We start from the raw sequence: 21,764 nt of genomic DNA, 5'->3' as shown, positions 1-21,764 counted from the left end.
TCATTCAACATTTGAGAATTTAGTGAAAATATACTTTGGGATGGAAATACACCAAACACACTTTTGAGATGCATTTTAGATTCTGACTGTGTGGTCTTTGTTTATTTGTGTGCCTATGTCTGTAAGTGGGTAGGGAAGGGATGTGCTACAGTGCACCTTTAGAGGTGAGGGGACGCCTTGCAGTAGTCAGTTCTCTCTTAAGTCCTAAAGGTCAAAGGTGAATTATCAGACTTAGTGAAGTCCCATTATCCATCAACCCATCTCACTGGCCCCAAACACATTTTTAAAATACATATAAGTATTACCTTAATGATAGAGAACTAGACACCCAAATCGTAATGTTGTCACCTGACTACTGTTAAAGAAATCATGACACAGCAAGGTTGACATTGCCCACCTTAGTATCAAAGTTTGGTAAACAGAACTGGGGAAGAGAAGTCATGGGAACAGGCAGGGAGGAAAGCCAGTTAGGAGGAAAAGGCAGCAATGCTCAGGTGAATAGGAGCATACAAGCTTGCCAGAAAGCATGTGGCATCTCCGCCAAGAGGTATCGATCCACGCTCAGTGTGAATGGGTCCACTTAGGACCTACCAAATTAGAAACCTTGGAGGTGGCTCAGCAACTGGATTTAAAAACCTCCAGGTAACCCTGAGTCATGCTAAAGAAAGCTTCAATGACCTTGCTCACCATGAACAAACAAACAGTTTTGTTTTGCTTTGTTTTTTAAAGTCAGGCATGGTAAATAAGGCCACACCTATACTTCAGAATACTGCAAGTTGAAGCGAAAGTATCTGGGGTACTAGATCCTGTCTCCCAAAAGAAAAACATAAAAACATGTTTTAACAACTATCTCGGTTTACCTGTTAGCTATATTTAGCTGGAAAATGTCCAAGGTTACTCAAGCTGCCCCCAAAGTTCTCTCATGCACATATTAAATGAGTATCAGTGTGCAATGCTGAGGGCGACCAAGAACCGACCTCTACGGGATCCAAAGTTAAACAAACGCACAAGCGTTATAACTCAACAGAGCTGGGATGACTTGAGGGCTAAGCAAGCCCTAAGACCAAACAATGCATGAGCTGCGAGAGTACTCCAGACACCAAGAGCTGGGCCTCCTTTTATCACACTCAAGAAGCCTAACTTTGAACCCTGCCACGAACTTTTAAAAAGAGACAGCAAAACCCATAATTATAGCTCTTCCACCTGGAGGCTTGCTGGCTTGAGAAACAGTTTAATGATTATATTGAAAGTGGGGTAGCCTACAGCTGAATAAATTATTCTCAGACAAGCATGCACTACCAAAAGAATGTTTTTGACCTTGGCCCAAGGACATCCCTGTGTCCTGGTTTTGGCATCTGCTCCATCACTTGCAGCAGGCTGACTGATGGGTCAAGTTCTCTTTTAATAATGTGGTATTTATCCAAATCTCTAAGCAATTACCAACATCCCTCCTATGAGGAGTTTAACAATACAGTTCTGAAGTATTCCCCCAGGATACGAGGGAGTAGCTTGAAGACTTCTCTAGCGAGGAAATGAGCAACAGAGAAAGGAGTTTAGATTACTCCTATGAGCGCATGCCCTGGGCAATGAATGTACTCTTCAGCTCGGAAACATCACCAAAGAAAACACTTCCTTTTCTCGTTCAAAGAAAAGGTTTCTGAGCAAACTAAACCCACCATGGTGAAGCCACCCTCCTGGAACTAAATTCTTGCCCAGCACTCAGTTTCTTGGACCCACACTGAAATCCAACCTCAATGTATGCTTACAGGCGAGATAGTGTACAAGCAAAACCACCCACCACCCTCAGACCCGCTAGGAGGGCGCCTCTGTGGGAGTGTATGTAGTGTGTCAAGATACTTTTTAAAGGACTTTGAAAATTGCTTGTCTCTAATCCGGATCTGGGTCGGAGGAGGGGAGTGGGGACGCTCCAAGTCAGGAAAGACTGCAGAGGTGAGGCGTAGCAGACTACAGCACCGCCAACCCTCCATCCGCTTCCAAACGCTTGGCAGGGCTAGACGCCCCGTGATGAGCGCTCCAGTCCGGGTTCCCCTTTCCACCGCCATATAGGGAAGGGGAGGTTGGAGCGGCAGTCCGCCCCCGCCGCACCAGCATCCGCTCACTTGGCGGTGAACTTGAGCCAGCAGCCGTTAGCCCGGCCGGGGTATCTGGGCCTCAGCGGGCGCCGGCGCGGAGGCCAGCAGCACCCCACGGGGGGCGCAAGCCTCGGTGCGCCGCCCTTCCCTGCTCTGCTCCTTCAACCCGCCCCTCTCTAGGGCGGCGGCCACGGGGACCCTTTCCCAAGGGCGGAGGCGGAGAAGCGGGTGGGGACGCGGGGAACCCCCAAAGTCGCTGCAGCGCTGCACGGAGCCCCGACCGTTTGTTTCTCCAGCGCTGCACGCCCTGCTCGCCTTCATCTCGCCCCATCAGGGCAGCGGACGGAAGAAGCAAAGACAGACAGCCCGTGGAGCGGGCGAGCCTGAAACCCCACGGTCTCCGAGCCCCGGGCACGGCGCTGCGGATGCCTGGTCCCCGGCTGGAGGCATTGAGGATGGGCAGGGCAGAGGACCGGCTCGCGGCTCGTCCGCGCTTTTCCCGCGCGTGGCCTTCCTCTTCGAGCCCTTCGATTTACCTTGTGCCAGGCGCCCCGCGAGCTGCGGCCGGAGGCGCAGAGCCGAAGGCCGGAGGACAGGAGTTTGAGAGCCGCCATCTTCGGACCCGGGTGCGGGAGGAGGTGGCGGAGAGGAGCGCGCGGGAGTGTGTGCAAGCGCCGGTTGCCGGGGCCGCGGCGGCGTCACCGGCTAAGAAGAGAAGGGAAGGCGAGCCCAGGGGGCGGGCTGGAGGCTCGACCGCGCGTCCGTGACGTCCTCGGGACCTCAGAGCGGTGCCGCCCCTGGCGGGCTGCTGGCTTGTCAAGAAGCGAGACAGGGAGGAGCCCACGGCTCCGAGTGGAAGCGCGCCAGTGGCAGCGCGAGTCCCGCAGCAGGTCCCCAGGCCGGATGTGCTGGGGTCATGTGCGGGCACAGCCGCAGCCACCGTCGTGCCACCTTAGGCTGGAGGAGGCGCCAGTGCGGGCCTGCCCCTAGCTCAAGGCTTGCCCTCGACCGGGGTTTCAGGCACTAAAGGGACTGGGGGGGGGGGGAGTCTCTTGCTGAACTTATTACTTTTCCAAGTCGGCCTCTGGAATTGGTACAGGCACAAGAGGTCACTGATAAAGATCTTCTCCCAGGTCTAGACAGCTCCTGTTTCTAACATTTCTCAACCACCACCACCACCACACTCTGTTCAAGTCTGGATTTGGCCTTAATTTCTTCCTCAGATAACCAGCAGTGTACTGACTAACCCTCACGAGATGTGACCTGCGTTAACCAGGAGACGGACAAAATTAGAACTGGGCCCTGGTTCCCCATCATCCTAGTTTGTGTTCCAGGACTTTCCTGGCACCGGAGTCCCAACAATTCCAGAGATTAGACAGCAGGTACAAACACAGAAGGGTCTGTCTTGTCCTTAGCCACGTTGCGTAACTCACCTCACCTTGTAATGCCCTGCCTGTCGTAGTTTCGTAGGAGAAAAGCCAGGCAAGGCTTCTGGAACACATTGAGCACACAAATACTAAATTTACTTCAATTTTGGTGTCGGACTGACTTTTTGGAGTTTTGTTTGCTTGCTGTTTTTGTTTTGTTTATTTGAGAAAGCATCTCTCTGCATCTCTTAAGTCCCACTGAAAGTAGACGGATGGACGTGGCTCGGGCTGACCTCCACCTCTCCATCTTCTGCCTATCCAAGGGTGTGTGTGCAATCATGCCTGGCTCAAGCCTTATCTTTTGACGGGCCTCCAAGGGACATGAACAGATTGGATTTCTTCAGTACCATCTACGCACACGGCTAAGTGAAAAAGTCACCCAGAAGCCCAGGAAAACTTTTTATTGAATTAAAGGCTGATCATGTCCTGAAACTGACTTAATTTTGAGATAATGCAAAACGTATATGAAAATTAAATGACACTTTAACTTTCTTAGAAAGTACACTAAGGCAGTGAAGGATGAACAATCCGGTTTAATTGAAATCTTACTATCAGCCTGGTAAGATAGTAAGGACACATGCCGCCAGCTTGGTGACCTCACTCAGTTTGACCCCCAGAACCCGCATGGTGCCAGGGGAGAACCAACTCCTGCAAGCGGTCCTTTAACCTCACAAGTGTTGTGGCACGTGCGTGTGCACAAGATAAATGAATTAATACTCCTTAAACCTGTCCATAAAAGCAACCATCCCCGTATTCTTTTAACTAAAACATTTCCCCTGTGAATAATATGGGAATAAAATATCAAGTTAAACTAGCCAATTACATAGACGTTAACTCTGTCATCCTGGATATTTTCAGGCACATTTCAGTAAGCTCCGGGTTGTGACAAGTTGAAATGTGAAAACCGAGGCTCGGTGACTAGCCCTAGCGTAGCATGTGCCAGCTGCTGTATTGCAATTTATAGAAGGAGCAAACGCTAGTGCGCCCGTTGCTCTTCCGTTTCTTCCTTTCCAGGGCCACGTGAAAAGGGGGAAAGAAGCACTGGCAACTTCGTGTGTGGTCACCTGACCCATTCTTGGCTGGCCTCATTTTGTTGCCCCTGGATGAGGAAGACGGGTATTTTAAATCTTGTGGAACTACTATTTAAATTCTGTGGAACTGCTGCTCCTGGAAGGAAAAAAAAATCAACTTCCCTACTGCATAGTCGGAAGACAGGGTGCTGTATTTTTGAAGACTCCATGGCTTCGTTTTTTCACCTGTTCAACAATGTGTAGGCCATATCAATTCAACTTGGAAAGAGTATTCACTTAGTACAAAACTTTGCCCTGAATCTACAGAAGCTATTTTAGTTTTAATTTGCATATAAAAATCCTGATTCCTTTAAATTTCTGACTAGTAGAAACAATTGCAGGTACTGGAGACTGAACCTAAAGTCTCCTGCATGAGCACTCAACCACGGAAATATATCCCCTGCTCTATTTTTAAGTTGCCCAACTGAGTCTTAAATGCACTCTTTAGTCCAGGGTTGGACTTGAACTCCTGATCCTTCTGCCTCAGCCTCCCAAGTAGCTAGGATTATGGGCCTGCACTATCAGGACCAGCTTCCCAATGCCCTAAAAGGCAATTTGTGACAAATATTCCACATTCATGAAATTTTCTTTATGAAACATTATACCACTTAACTTTGACACTCTTAAAGCCTGGAAAGATTGTGAAGGAAAGGTCCCCAACCGGTAATGGAAACTTTGTGTTCTGAGGTTGTGGATTGAGGTGTCTTTCACCGGGTGAATGCTGTCCATTGAATTGTAGTCACTGTGTTTCTGCTTGAGAGGTTTCACTTTAATTCCCCTGAAATATTGTGCCATAGCTCCTCCTTGTACTGAAAGATAAGACACCCTTTCCTAGTCAAGAGCATGCTCCTCCAGGATGAGGATCAAGGGCCTCTGAAGACTGGTTTTCAAATGTTGTCTGACTGGCTTGACTAGTAGCGGGAGTTTTATCTATGTGGTTTGAAGCACTTACAAAAATGCATAAGCACCTTATTTTATATAATTATCCTTTAAGCAACAGGGGAAGAAAAATCTTTCAAACTCTTGTGTCCTTCAGTAAGAAAATATGCAAACAAAACCCTCTGATGTTTCATATAAATTTGCAAATCTAAGTATTGTTTTACTATGTAAATCATTATGCCTTGATTTGCCCATCTTGTTAACTTAGTATTTTCATAGTTCCCATGAAGCAATAATTTTTTAGTTGATTTTGTTTATTTAATACATTAAAATGAATTGGATTCTGCCAGGCAGTGCTGTCACACACCTTTAATCCCAGTACTCAGGGAGCCAGAGGCAGGCAGATCTCTATGAGTTCAAAGCCAGACTGCAATACAGAGTGAGTTCCAGGATAGCCAGGGCTACACAGAGAAACCCTGTCTCGAAAAACAAAACAAACTAACAAAAGCTTGATTTTTCCTATCATGTTTTTCATAGAAGAGAATTAAAATATATGAGCTACACAGTTAGAAAAAGCTCACCCCCAGGTGTGAAAATGAGAGACTTCAGGATTAAAACCCTGCAATCTAATGCACTCAACTTCATTTTCAGCCTCTCCAGTGTGAGGGAGAGAGCACCATAACTGACTTTTATTCCTCTGTAGCAGTAAGTCAAAGTAAATTCTTTCTTAAATAAGTTGCTGCTTTTGAACTTGGGATTTTTTTTGTCACAGCAACAGATAAGTAACTAATACAGAAGTTGGTACCAGAGTGTAGGCTGTTGCTGTGAAACACTTGACCATGTTGTGTTGAGGAGGAATGTGGAAGACTGTGGAAATCTGAACTAGAAAAGCAGTTGAATACTTCAAGTGGGCAATCCTAATCAGGCCTGAAAGACACTAGTGCTGAGAGCAATGAGGACTATGGAGGCCCAGCTCAAGAGGTTTCAGAGGTAATAATATTAGCAACTGGGCTAAAAGTCATTCTTATGATGTCTTGGCCAAAGATCTGACAGCCTCCTTCTTTTGTCCTAAAATCATGCCAGAGACTAAATTTAAAAGTGACAGATTCAGCAGGGCGTGGTGGTACATGCCTTTAATCCCAGTATTTGTGAAGCAGAGATAGGTGGATCTCAGTGAGTTCCAGGCAAACCTGGTCTACAAAGCAAGATCCAGGACAGCCAGGACTGTTACACAGAGAAACCCTGTCTCAGAACCCACCCACAAAAAAAAAAAAAAAGTGGCAGACAAATTTCTTTGGTGAAGAAAATGTCAGGACTATATAATGTTGAGTCTGTGGCTTGTTTTTTATTAATAATGTGTCCTCAGGTCTACAGTGGAAGAGAGCAAGCAGCATAGAAAGAAATACCAAATAAACAGTTTGGCAAGAAAGGGAGCATTTGGAATGATACAGCCAAGGCACACACTAAAAGACAGGCTACAACCGTTAAGGAGGTAAGCACCTTTAAGGAAGGAGAGGCCTGATCTGCACTGGAACAGGGTGAGACCCCACCCAGCTATGCTTCCAGATCAGGAAGGGAAATGGACTAAGAGGCTTTTCTGCTCCTAGAAGGCAACAGCAAACAAAGGCAGCTGCTAATGTGGCTCACTGGGGCAGGACCCACCCCAAGTTGATAGCCAAATTTAGCAGGTTTCTCAGCTTGGTGCTGTCTTATATGAAAGGTTTGTGAGTTCTTCTTCCATGGTTTCAGAGAGCCACTGAGCCCAGAAAAGTTATGGGCGATGAGTTCCTGCATGAAGGCTTTGAGAAGGCAAGAGCTCTGAGAAGCTATGAACGTGAATGTTAAATTGCAGCAAAGATGCTAAAATTTTGGTGATTCTGCAGCCATGGGATACTTGCCAAGGAGAACTGCACATGGGGAGTGGAACCAGTCAGTCCAGGATTCCACTTATGCACAAAGACAAGGAGTAGAGGCAACAAAGTCTCTTGACATCAGATGTGGGACTACAGGATTTTGTGTTTGCCCTGTTGAGTTCTGATCTTACCTTGTTACAGTATTCCCATTTGGATGGGCAGTGTGTATTATACATTGAATGTACATAATTTGTGTTTTGATTTTATAAGGGCTACAATTAAGAGATTGCCTTGTGTCTTAGTGGTACTGACCCTGTGAAATGGGGAGTTTTGAAATTATATTAAATTATATTTATATTATATTTATATTTAATTATATCAAACACATTTTGTGTTACAACGTGGTCATGAGCTTCTGGAGGCCAGGGAGTGAGATGTGGTGGTTTAAATGAAAATTATCCCCCATTAACAAAGGCATTTGAACACTTGGTTTCCCAGTTGGTGGCATTGTTTGGGGAGGTTTAGGAGGTGTGGCCTTGTTGAAAGAAGTGTGTTACTGGGGACAAGACTTGAGAGTATATAGCCCGTTCCACTCCCAGCATGCTCTCTGCTTCAGTTCACGCTTGCGGTTGAGATGTGACAGCTCTGCTTCCTGTTCCTACTGTCATGCCTGCTCTTTACTGCCCTGCCTTTTCTCATGATGGACTCTCATACTCCTAGAACCATATGCCAAAATAAACGCTTGCTTCTCTAAGTTGCCTTGGCATTTTATCACAATAAAAGGTAGCTCGCATATATAGCCTCCTCCATGCCTTTGCGGACCAAAATTCCATACTTCTTAGAGACATACAAATGAGTTATTTCTCCTGACCTTCCTCTTCTACACACATTTTTATCCAAATTACATGTGCCTTTGGAATTCCATATGATGCACTCACACAGTTTTAGAAACAACTGACAACAAACTAACCAAGACATTCATGAACTCCAAGTATATTGAGTGCAAAGCAATCACAACACTGTAGTTTCCTAAACTTATAGTTCCTATGGTGTAATGGTTAAGGATGTTTTTGCAAATTGCTGAGATATGTGAAAATATACCAACCAGTATCTGTCTATACTGGAGAGGTGTTAAAACCTATACCTTTTGAATCTATTTATGTTTTAGGTGCTGTCTTTCCATTCTTTTGCTACAACAGTGTGCTTTATTCTAGGTAACATAAATAGAAACTTATCTCACACAGTTCTGGATGCTACAGAGCCTGAGATCTGAGTGACAACAGATTCTGTGTTTTTCATTCCTGTGCTGCAAACTGCAACCTAATTTAAGAATATATTCCTAAAACAAATAGTTGAATGGCAGCCAATCTTAGCAGTTATGCTTCAGCCAGTCATAGGCTGACCAGGCCATTTTCCTACGAAGCAAATAACTAATGATACCATGCCCCCAAAAGGCAAATGCTGAGCTTCAATTAATCAGGGATTTCTTCTTGTTTTCCTTATTGTCTGCCCAATAGTGAGTTAGTGAGTAGAGCTCTCTGAATCACTGGTGACTCAGAATGCAGCCTCATAAATGAGTATTTCTTTGTTCAAATAAACTGCTGGGTTTAGTGCCTATTTTTTGTCTTATAACAGGTTTCTTATGCAGGCTTGTTTACCCTTTTTGCATCCTTATGGCAGAAAGCTACGTTATAGCTTTTATACTGGCAATAATCCCATTTCATAGGAACTCCACCCTCATGACTTAATCACTTTCTAAAAAGCCACACCCCAGTATATTATTACATCCGTGATTAAGAATCAACTTATAAAGTGGACAAGTGGAAAGAGTACATATTTAGGCCATAGTTGATATTTCATCTTTTCTCACACCCTGGGAAACATCAGGCAGGGTTCAAACTCTGTACTTTATGACATTAATTACTGCCACCCTTGCGTCTTTCACTTCCTGAGATGATAGCTTTGCATTTGACCCCAGTTCTCAGGTCTGACTACACCTGCACAATTTATAGGCTTCCGTTTCTGTTTCATTCATATCGGTTATTGTGAATCCCTCCCAAGTAAACACTGCTACTCTCTTGAATTTAGGTGTTCTTACAAGTCTCATTTCAAATGAATACCCAGTGTTTTTAAAACTTTTCCTAAAACATTTCAAGAAGTCTTCACAGGTACCATAATGGACACAGAGACAGAAAAAGTCTGTGAGCATGGTGGTGGCTCAGTGTCTCAAGCATGAACACAAGGAGGAACTGGCTGCTGACCTTTGTCAGAGAGGAAGGCAATCTTTGGAAAATGCTAACTGTAGTGGCTGAAGAGATCGCCCGGCCGTTAAGAGAACTTGCTACTCTTCCAGAGAACCTGGGTTCAGTTCCCATTACCCACAAGGCAGCTTATATTTGTCTATAACTCCATCTCCAGTGAATCTTATACCCTCGTCTAGCCTCCACGGGCACCAGACTTGCACAAAGTACACTTCCGTGCATGCACACAAAACATTCATACACAGAAAATAAAAAGGAAGAGGTCTTTTTTAAGAAAGAAAGAAATATAACTATAAAACTACCGGGCCATAGCCCACTCATAAAATCTCATGAAAATATTGTCCTGCTTCTGATTCTGAGGAAGACAGCTACCTGTTTCTGTCAGGGCTGCTCATCCTACTTCTCCACTTCTTGAGGAAAAGTTTCCATTGAAGCTTCACTTCAGTCTTCTTACTCTGTTTCAGATTTATTTCCAATATCAGTGAGTTGGAAGTCTCTGTCAGTATCACAAGACAAAGCCCAACATCTGGATCTAGCCACAATTTAAAAAGCATGTAACTGTAAAAGGCCATTGAATTCCAAGGACTAAACAGAGACACTGCTTAACATTTGAAATTGGATTTTTTTAATATTTTAACTATTATAGCAACTGCAACCTAAGTCATTTGTATATCCTGCTGAAAGGTATCTTATTTTAACATATCAATGATTAGAGGATTGCACAGTTTGGAAAGAGATATCAGAATAGGTTTTATACCATCTCAATTTCTATATTTGAACCTAGAAAATAAATCATTCAGAGTTGTCTATTTGTTGTCCCTGTTTTATCACTTAGCTCTCTCAATATTTGCTTGTTTAAATTTAATACAATAATTGAATGCTCTGGCCAGGCATACATACTCGCTGTAACATTTAATGGTGATTATCAACTTGATAGGTTACCAGCCTCTGGGCAGTCTAGTGAGGGCTTTCTTGACGGGGTTGATTAAGGAGAGAAGACCTCCACTAAAAGTAGATGGCATCACTGCCTGAAGTCGGGTCCCAGACTGCGAGGATGAATAAGGAGGAGAAAGCGAGCTAAGCACATGTGTTCATAGTCCTTTTCCTCCAGACTGCAGGGACGACTTGACCTGCTGCCATGACCTTTCCTGCCATGACGAACTTTACCTTCAAGCTGTGAATCAAAATAAATCCCTTCTTCCTTCAGTTGCTTTGAAAAATATTTTGTTTTTTGTGTATTTATTTATTGTGTGTGGGGGAGTTGCCAGCATATACGTGCATGCTGTGAGCCATGTGAGTGCTGGGACCTGGACCTGGGTCCTTTGGAAGAACAACCAGTGCTCTTAATCACTGAGGCATTCCAGCCACCATGCCCTTTTCAGTTGCTTTTGTCTTCTGTCAATCCCTTGGGAGCTAGCTCTCCCAGCCCGCCCAGGGGAAGAGTGGAGCCAGCTCTCCTGAGTGGAGTGCCACAGCCAGAGGGGGACAGGGTCACCTCCTCTCCTCACCTATTGCAAAAAGGACAGCTGACATGAGAGCAGGAGAGAAGGCTCTGCCCCTTGCCAGCTACGGCACTTGGCAGAGCAGGCCCCACACTTTACCTGGGCAGCACAGTAGAGCTGGCCCTGGTGGCCTGGGCACAGGTGAGCCAGCCCCGAGGGCATGATAGCTGGAGAGCAGGTCCCACCCACTCCGGGGCATTGTGGGAGAGCTGGCTCCACCCCTTGCTAGGGTGATAGGGGAGAGCTGCCCCCTGCCCTTTGCTAGCTGCAACACTCTGGAGAGCAGACTCTACACCTCCTCTGGTACACCTAGCCCTGGGAGCATGAAGAGCAGGCCTGAGGGCAGAAGAGCCGAGACCTGGTCTGGCACCTGCCTGTTGTAACATTCTGGTGGGTCCTGTCCCACCTCTTGCCAGCTGCCACAGGCAGGCGAGCAGGACCCACCCCTCACCTGGACAAAACAGAAAATCTGGCCTTTGTGTCACCAGGTACAGACCAGACAGCCGATCAACTCAGCTACCACCCAGGCCCAGATCCAGGGCTTTGAGTTGGCCAACCCTAACATCCACCCCATCTACGTAGATGGGCTCAAGGAGGGGCATGTCTTGCAGATCCAAAGCTCCAGGATTTCCATGACACCAGGCAACAACAGATATCTGTAAGGAGTCCAGGCAGCATCCAGTATTGATAGAGTCAGAAGCCAGAGGCCTCGTTGCAGACCAATGACTCATTAGCAAGTAAAGCTTTTTGGGCAAAAGGGTAGACTGTGACACACCACAGCTTCCATGGCCATGTATTTTTTAATCTCTTTCTTTTGTTTTATTGTTTTTCTTTTCTTCGGGGGGAGGTTACAAGGGCAGAGGGCAGATATGGACAGAGAGATGATGTGAAATTCACAAAGAATCAATAAAAAGTTTTTCAAAAAAATGATAGTGCCCTGGAGGCATGTTTCAATGTGACTGCTTCTTGTTTGTCATTTATATATAATATAGCAATGCAAGGCACTGGCAGGAGAAGCTGTTGAGGCTCCTTGCTTCATGTTTGTCAGATTCTTTAGTTAAAGTATGTACTGGGAGCCTAGGGCAAGCTGTAGTGTGATCAGAAATTTCTTGGTATTATATAGCCAAATATAAAGATAGTGATTATCAGATTTGTTATGCTTCTTGGGTCCATTTACAACAGGAAAATGTTCTTCAAACTATGAATTATCATCTTATATGCTGGGGTGCTAGATGAATTTATCTCAAAGGATCACTCTTACTACACAAATCTTAAAACACAATAGCTTTTTATCTTTCTTTTATTTGGTTTTACGAGACAGGGTTTCTCTGTATTGTTTTGGAAGCTGTTGGACCAGCCCGGCCTCAAACTCACAGAGATCCGCCTGCCTCTGCCTCCCGAGTGCTGGGATTAAAGGTGTGCGCCGCCGCCGCCACCACCACCCGGTGCTTTTTATCTTTTTTATTAATTTATTTTTTATATTCCAATCCCAGTTTCTCTCCCTCCTTTCCTCCCACTCCCTCCACTCCCCCCTCCACCCACCTCCTCCTCAGAGAGGGTAAGGCCTCCCCTAGGAAGTCTACTAAGTCTGTCCCATCATCTAGTTGAGGCAGGACCAAAGCACCTCTCCACCCCCACATCCCTGTGTCTAGGCTGGGCAAGGTATCTCTCCATATAGAATGGGCTCCACTAAGTCAGTTTTTACATTAGTGTTAGGTCTTGGACCCACTGCCAGTGGCCTCATATATTGTCCCAGTCACACCGGAAGTCTAGTTAGATCTTACACAGGTTTCCCATTTGTCAGACCTGAGTCAGTGATCTCTCACTAGCTCAGGTCAGCTGTTTCCGTGGGTTTTTCCATAATTGTCTTGACTCCTTTGTTCATATTTTTGCTCCTCCCTCACTTTGATTGTACTCCGGGAGCTAGTTCTAGTTTCTAGTTTCTAGTTCTAGTTTCTAGGTTCTAGGTTCTAGTTTCTGTGGATTGTAGGCTGAGTATCTTTTGCTTCATGTCTGTCATAAAGTGAGTACATACTATATTTGTTTTTCTGGTTTTGGGTTACCTCACTTAAGTTTTTTTTCTAGTTCTGCTCATTTGCCTGTGAATTTTAGGATGTCATTGTTTCTTACTGTTGAGTAGTACTCAATTGTGTAGATATACCACATTTTCTTTATCCATTCTTCAATTGAGGGGCATCTAGGCTGTTTCCAAGATTTGGGTACTACAAATAATGTTGCTATGAACATAGTTGAGCAAATGTCCTTGTGGTGTGAATGTGCCTCCTTCAGGTATATGTCCAACAGTGGTATTGCAGGGTCTTGAGGTAGGTTGATACCTAATTTTCTGAGAAATCTCCATACTGATTTCCACAGCAGCTGAAGAAGTCTGCACTCCCACCAGCTACAGAGGAGTGTTCCCTTTCTCCCACAATGACGGTTTAACTAAATCCGTCTTTCTGTTTCTCACTCATAACAGATACCTTATTACACAGAATCTTTGGCAATGATTTTTCCTTTATCAACTGAGCAAGCTCCTGCTCATCTTTTAGGACCAATATCACATATCACTCCTTCATGAACTTTGACTACTTACACCAGAGTCCACGTCCTGAAAAAAACAAAATTCCTTTACTCCATGCTCTCAGGGTCTTTTGTCACCTGGGTTATGATCATTTCAATAATGTCATTGTTGACTTTTATATTCATTGAGTCATGGGGTTAATGATAAGTTCTGAACAGCTGTTCAACATATATGGGTTTTGTTGATTTGAGTTGCCTTTTTTCTTTCCTAAGCCGCTCAACTTACATATTTAGATGGAGCATCTCTTACCCAATCATGATGTGAAAGCAATCATTATTCCCATGAGCATTCTTTCTTCCACTGACTGTCATGCTCTTGGCCTGTCTTCTCTAGGATATTTGTGTCTTCGTCCAGTTCCTCTAACTACCCTTTCCCCACAGATAGCCTGCCATTAAAGAATATGAATTCAATAGTCACTCAATGATCTATGTATTATTTTAGTCTTCTTTATTTTCTTGCAAAGTCTCCTTGCTTTTTTATTATTATTTCCTACTCCCATTTGAAAAACAGCAAAAACATAACTAACCGACTTTTTTTGTTTTTTTTTTTGAGACAGGGTTTCTCTGTATTGTTTTGGATGTTGTCCAGGAACCCCCTCTGTAGACCAGGCTGGCCTTGAATTCACTGAGAGTCACCTGCTTCTGCCTCCCAAGTGCTGGGATTAAAGGTGTGCGCCACCAACACCTGGATCTAACCTACTCTTTTTCAAAAGGAAAAAAGTAAAGCCAAAGGTGATTATTGGCAACCATTCCCCACTGGTTCTATTTCAAGACAACAATTAATGCCCCCAAAAATACATTTCAAAAACTGCTGCCAAACTATTATACTTTATTTATTTCAATATCATGTTCCATATTTATTACCATAGCTGCCCAGTATAATACAGGTCAGAGTCACTTTTAAATTCTAACTCCTGTAGCCCTATTTTGCTACATGAAAAAGTAAAACTATTAAATTGTATGTAGAAATGTTTAGTATAAACTTAACAGGCAGGACTCAAATTCTATTGTATAATGAAAGCATCTGTGTTTATATATTGTCACATAAGAACAGAAAAGGAACATCTAAATACGAGGGGAAAGGTAAAAGCTAGACAGAGTGGAGGGCACAGGAGGAGGGGAGGGAAAGGGAGAGGGACCTCGTACTGACTTGTGAAGCAACCTTGTTTCTTATCTAAATTTAAAATGGAAAATAAAAAAATATTAATAAAAAAATTTGCTGGAATTAGAAGAAACCACCCTGAGTGAGGTAAACAAGGCACAAAAGACAAACATGGTATGTAATCACTCATATATGGATATTAGATATAGAGCAAAGGATTATGAACCTACAATCCACATCTCCAGAAAAGCTTCTAAACAGGGAGGACCCTAAGAGAAACAAACAGGGTCCCCTGGAGAAGTGGAAAGGGACAAGACCTCAGAAGCAAACTGAGACCTTGGGGGGAGGGAAAGGTAGAGGGTGGTATGAGATAAAGTAGGTGAGAAGAGGAGGAGGAGCACATGAGGGAGAAGGAAGGTTAACTAGGGAGAAGAATAGAGAAGAGCAAGGAAAGAGATACCTTGATAGAGGGAGCCATTATAGGTTTGAATAGCAATCTGGCACTTGGGAAATGTTTAGCTATCTGAAAGGAAGATCCCAAGTAAAAAATCTAAGCAATAGTGGAGAGGCTACCTTAAAAGTCCTTCCCCCAAAAAAAAAAAAAAAAAAAAAAAAAGCTAGACAGAGTAGTTTCTCAAATGCTTAAAGATACCACTTAGATCACTAGGTCTATAGCTAAGAGTTCTAAATACACACTTTATTCAGAGAGGTATTTGGGGACACAGGAGACATGTCTGTGTATAGAGGCACTTACTATCAAAGTCTGCTGGCCTGAGTCCACACCCACATGGGAAAAGAAAAGAATCAACTCCAGCATGCTGCCTTTGGACTGTTACACATTTACTGTGGTGTACACATGCACACACTCGCACAAGCACACACACACACACACACATGCACATGTGCACACACACACACTTTCAAAAACAGTCATAAAAAGATATTTGCACCTTCATGTTTATTGTAGTACTGTATGTAGCAGTCAAAATAAAGGAAATAAAGGAACACCCAAAATATCCAGCTCTGTATGAAAGGATAAATAAATCATGGCATGAATATATAGTTAGATACTTTCCACCTTAATATATATATACACATATATATATGACATATGAGGCACTGTGAGTGAAACTGGATGCTATGCTGAATGAAATAGGACAGTTACAGAAGGGTTAGAAACAAAGAATGATCCCTGTGTCACACAAAGGAACACAAGGAAAAAGTGAAAGCCCAGCAAGGCCATTTCTTTTGCAAAAAGTGAGAAACACCTGAAACAAGACTGACAAAGGCAGGGGGCTCACTTCCATTGTTTTTTTAAGCCATAATTTTTTTTAAGTTAGAAACAAGCTTGTTTCATATGTCAATCCTAGCTCCCTCTCCCTCCCCTCCTCCCCTGCCCTCCCAACCAGGACCCCCAGCTCCCCACCCAATCTCCTCTCCAATCCCCAGGGAGGGCGAAGCCCTCTTTAGAGGATCTCCAAAGTCTGTCGTTTCAATCAGGGCAGGGCATGGCCCTTTCCCAAGAGTCCCAGATGAGAGATGATCCCTCACTGTGGGATGGGCACTCAAGGTCTATTTGTACGCTAGGGATAAATACTACCCAAGGCCCCATAGATTACCTAGGCCTCCTAACTGACACCCACATTAAGGGGATCCGGGTCACTCCCATGCTTTCCACACAGCCATTAATCTGGGGTCCAAGAGCTCTCCTTTGTTTAGGTCAACTGTTTCTTTGGGTTAAACCAGCCCAGTCTTAATTCCTTTGACCATCAGTTCTCTCTTTCTGACACTGGATTCCAGGAGTTTGATTCAGTGTTTAGCTGTGGGTATCTGCCTCTGTTCCCATCAGTCACTGGATGAAGGTTCTGTTTCCCAGAACCTTTAGCGGTGGGACTGTATGCTGGCACTCCCATGATTCATGTCTAAAATCCATATATGAGTGAGTACATACCATGTTTGTCTTTTTGTGACTGGATTACCTCACTCAGGATGGTTTCTTCTAGTGACATCCATTTACCTGCAAATTTCAAGATTCCCTTGGGTTTTTTGTTTGTTTGTTTTTGTTTTTGTTTTCTGCTGACTAGTACTCCATTGTGGAAATGTACCACATTTTCTCAATCCACTCTTCAGTTCAGGGGCATTTAGGTTGCTTCCAGGTTCTGGCTATTACAAATATTGCTGCGATGAACATAATGGAACAAACGTCCTTGTTGTATGAATGTACATCTATTGGGTATATGCCTAAGAGTGGAATTGTTGGGTCTTGTGGTAGACTGATTCCTATTTTCCTGAGGAGTCTCCATACTGATTTCCAAAGAGGCTGTATGAGTCGGCACTCCCACCAGCAGTGGAGGAGTGTTCCTCTCTCTCCACATCCTCTCCAGCATAAATTGTCTTCGGTGTTTCTGATTCTAGCCATTCTGACAGGAGTAAGATGGTATCTCAGAGTTGTTTTGATTTTCATTTCCCAGATGGCTAGGGATGTTGAGCACTTTCTTAAGTGTCTCTCAGTCATTTTATACTCCTCTACTGAGAATTCTCTATTTAGTTCTGTACCCCACTTTTTGATTGGATCCTTTGTTGTTTTAGAGACTTGCTTCTTGAGTTCTTTGTAAATTTTGGAGATCAGTCCTCTGTCAGATGTGAAGTTAGTGAATATCTTTTCCCAATCTGTGGGTTGCCTTTTTGTCTTGCTGACTATGTCCTTTTCCTTACAGAAACTTCTCAGTTTCAGGAGGACCCATTTATTAATTGTCAATCTTAGTGTCTGTGCTACTCAGGAAGAGGTCTCCTGTACTTTCTCTTCTAACAGGTTCAATGTGACTGGATTTATGTTGAGGTCTTTGATTCATTTGGATTTAAGTTTTGTGCATGGCAATAGACATGGATCTATCTGCACTCTTCTACATGTCAGCATCCAGTTATGCCAGGACCATTTGTTGAGGATGCTTTCTCTTTTCCATTGTATAATTTCAGCTTTTTTGTCAAAGATCAGGTGTTCATACCTGTATGGGTTAATGTTGGGGTGTTTAATTTGATTCCATTGGTCTATCTGTCTATTTTTTGGGACAATACCAATCTGTTTTCAGGACTATATCTGTGTAATACAGCTTGAAGTCAGGAATGGTGATGGCTCCGATGTTGCCTTGTTGAACAAGAATGTTTCCAGTAGTGTGATGGCAGGGAAATGAGGAACTGTAACAGGACCACAGACCTTAACACAACTGATTCCATGATGAAAGTACCAGGCAGGTCATAAAACTCAGCACATAGACAGCACCACCTGCCAAAATGAAGACAAAGAGCTAAACCATCCAAGTCAATAGCTCCCAGAAGCCTCTAAATGTCCTCCCCCTTGCCTCTTGGCTTCTGTGGCTCCACTTCTAGCTAACTATTCTTGTTAACTGAAATATGTGAACCCAGAACATGAGATTTGTGTTTAAAAGCTCATTCTGAGAAAGGACTACACCGAGGGCCACACTCAGGACTGATGCCTAGTGTAGTCTTTGGCCAGCTAATAAAGACTTTCTGTTGGCTTAAACCCATGTCTGAGTAGTCTTCTCTTGTGTCTGCCCTACAACAGAACTGCTATTCAAGGAGTCTGTATTTTTTTTTACTTTTTTTTTAATATTTTATTTTCCAGTTTAAATTTAGATAAGAAACAAGGTTGCTTCACAAGTCAGTTCCAGGTCCCTCTCCCTTTCCCTCCCCTCCTCCCGTGCCCTCCCCCTAACCCCCCCCCCCTTATCCCCTCATTCCCCCAGGGAGGGTGAGATCCCCCATGGGGGTGTCCATAGTCTGTCATTTCATATAGGGCAGGGCCTAGACCCTTCCCCAAGAGTTCAGGGTGAGAGTGCACCTCACATTGTTCTATGGGAGTCCAAAGTCCGTGTGTATACTTGGGCTGGGTACTGATCTGCTGCCCAAGGCTCAGTAGATTACCTAGGCCTCCTCACTGACACCCACATTCAGGGGGTCTTGATCAGTCCCATGCTGGATTCCCAGGCTGATGCCTGGGATTCAAGAGTTAACCTTTGTCTGGTCAGCTGTTTCTGGGGGTTAAACCAACCCAGTCTTAATCCCTTTGATCATCAGTCCTCCCTCTCTGTTACTGGCTTTCTTGAGTTCAGCTCAGTACTTAACCAAGGGAGTCTGCCTCTTCTTCAATCAGCCACTAAATGAAGTTTCTGTTTCCCAGACTCTCTGGCCATAGGATTGTAGGCTGGCACTCCCCAGATCTATGTTTAAAATCCATATATGAGAGAGTACATGCCATGTTTCTCTTTTTGTGACTGGGTTACCTCACTCAGGATGGTTTCTTCTAGTGTCATCCATTTGCCTGCGAATCTCATGATTCCATTATTTTTTTCTGCTGAATAGTACTCCATTGTGTAGATGTACCACATTTTCTCTATCCACTCTTCGGTTGAGGGACATCTAGGTTGCTTCCAAGTTCTGGCTATTACAAATAAAGCTGCTATGACCATAGTGGAGCAGACATCTTTGTTGTATGAATGGGCATCTTTTGCATATATGCCTAAGAGTGGAGTTGCTGGGTCTTGTGGTAGGTTTATTCCCATTTTTCTGAGGAATCTCCATACTGATTTCCAAAGTGGCTGAACCAGTTGGCACTCCCATCAGCAATGGAGGAGTAGGAGTCTGTATTTTAATTATACAAAAATAAGTTCTAAAGAAGTCTGTATTTTAATTATACAAAAATAAGTTCTAAAGATATGGTTGGCTTTGGATACCACCTCCTGCTGTAACAGTAGAAAGGTGAACTCCACAAATGCCCCTTCTTAGTATTTAAAATGCTATATGAAAAAAAATTGAGATATCAGGGCGCTCTTGAGGGCCCTTAAGAGAAGTTATTTCCTGACTGAAGGAAATAATTTTATTTCTAGTCCTAGCTGGTAAAACCGCCTGGCCAGAGAGACGGGAGAGATAATCACCCCTTAATGAGATAATGTGCTTAGCCCTCCCAGAGGCGGCTCTTCAGCTACAGCTGTTCACAGGCTTTTCACCGGGCACCGCTGCTGTGCATGCCTGGTTTTCTTAGTTCTAAACAGAAACAACAACAATGCTTGCTTTTCCTTCTATCTTTTTCTTTCAGACACCAGACCAAAGCCTAGCCGTGACTTCTTTTACACTCAAGCTTCCTCATGCTTGCTCAGAACCTCTCTCCCTCTCCATCATGCAGCTGCTTGCTGACCTCCTTCCATTGCTGAACAGGATGGTTCTTTTTTTAAAGCCAAACTCAAAAGGCATGACTTCCCTTTCTTCATTTCCATCATCCCACAAGCTGCCAAGATTTACAGCTTGCCTGTTATATCACCTGTTATATTATTTTTTATTCAAACTCTAATAAAATGATCCTTTTGGTCTGTTTTTAAATTATTTTATCAATGAGATTAAGAACCCAAAAGGGGCCTCTGATTTTCTCACTAAGAAGGTAGGTATTATGTGTGTATCACAGACACAGAAATATAAATAATACTTCGTTATCAACTTTTACCTGTTTTATTTGTAACCTGGGAACCTGGGATAATTTCAGGAGATTAGCTATGCTCCATATCACACATTAATATTTCCTCTGTCTGTTGTTAGTGCATGGAAAGGAACAATAGAATAATCTTTGTTATGCTTTAGGTCTTACACAGCCCTCAAAGGACATGTGCTGAGATTTGGTCACTGGCCTGACTAATTAACAGGAATGCTACCAGACATAGGTCTGGCTGCTTGTTGCCTGCCAGCTGGCATTTGCTAATAAGTGATAAGATGGGAACAAGTTTTACTGAAGAGCAGGAATAGAGCTATCTTTTCCTTACCTCCCTGACTCCCCCACCCCCAAAGTCTTGGGGGGTTCAGATAAATGGCAGATTTAGAGAAGCAAAAGAGGTTCAGGAGCCTGCACTTAGGTGGAGGTATTCATCCAGCAAATGTGTAACCCTTTTTACTTTTCTTCTCTCACCACGTAATGATTTGGATATGATGAGTCACCCCAAAAAGATCGTGCGTGAACAGGTTTGTCCTCAGCTTGCAATGCTATTTTGAGAAGATGGGACATGGCTGGAAGAAGTAGGTCATAGTTGGGATTTGAATCACGGCTCAGACCTCCCGCTGTCTTTCTCTCTGCTTCTTGTCTTCCATGATGCGAGCAGGCCCCACACCTGCGTGAGGAGCTACAGGTTCATGAGAGAGGAAGGATCAAGTTCCTCCCAGAGACGAGCACCCTCATAGCTCTTTCAATTTCCAGTGGTAATTCCTGAGCGCAAGTACACACAAGCAACATTGAACAGATTCACTGTGTTGAATATGTATGTGGGCATATGTGTGTGTGTACACATGTATATATATATGTATATATATATATATGTATGCTTGACAATAATGCTTAAGAAGATCATGAATTTCAGAGTGTCGCGTCTGCTGCGTGGCCTGTGTCCGAGAACGTGCGGAGGGTGTCGGGGATTGACAACACAGAGACTCATTCAACGATGTAAAGAAAACTTTATGCAGGCTCCAAAAAGGTTCAAGAAAACTTCCTAAGAAAGGCTCCCACCAGAGAAGCTTCTGCTCTCTCCTCTCCCCTGGCTGGTTCTGCTCTGACCCCAGAAACTGATCTGGGCGTGGCAGAAGAGGCGGTTAGTCTTTGGACAAGGTCGAGGTCAGGGTGGTTTCTGTGGGCAGGCCTTTTCCAGGAACTTAATGCCCCCAGGCATTGTATTGTTTTTAGTAAACATGTTTTTAGTAAACATTGTCTTACAGCTGCCTACTCCCAGGCAGAAGGGGAAGTGGGTCTCTGCTCAAGGTCTGGTGTTCCCACTTCTGAGGAAGGTGTCAGACTTGTAAGGAGAGGGAAAGAGAGGAGTGGCAGCAGAGATGGAGATGTGTTGCTTATTATGTGTGAAGTAATTAAACAGCACTGGTGTGGCTAGCAGGAATGGAAAGGCTGAGGAGCCTTTAAACCAGTGGTTCTCAACCTGAGGGTCGCCAT

The 21,764-nt window shown here is 44.1% G+C and overlaps 1 protein-coding gene across 1 annotated transcript in view; it reads right to left on the bottom strand.

Annotated features, from left to right (window-relative positions):
* Positions 1-2,883, bottom strand: part of Oxct1 (3-oxoacid CoA-transferase 1) — a 127,598-nt gene extending 124,715 nt beyond the window's left edge. The window contains exon 1 of the mRNA XM_040757562.1: positions 2,630-2,883. Within this exon, the coding sequence (XP_040613496.1) occupies positions 2,630-2,707 (78 nt within the window). The 5' untranslated portion in view covers positions 2,708-2,883. The remainder of the gene's footprint in view (positions 1-2,629) is intronic.
* Positions 2,884-21,764: the final 18,881 nt, after the last annotated feature.

Source organism: Mesocricetus auratus, unplaced genomic scaffold (genome assembly GCF_017639785.1).
Source record: "Mesocricetus auratus isolate SY011 unplaced genomic scaffold, BCM_Maur_2.0 Super-Scaffold_100015, whole genome shotgun sequence".
In the NCBI taxonomy this organism is placed as follows: Eukaryota; Metazoa; Chordata; class Mammalia; order Rodentia; family Cricetidae; genus Mesocricetus; species Mesocricetus auratus.
The sequence above is the reverse complement of the archived record's forward strand: the minus strand, read 5'-3'. Positions and strand labels throughout refer to the sequence as shown.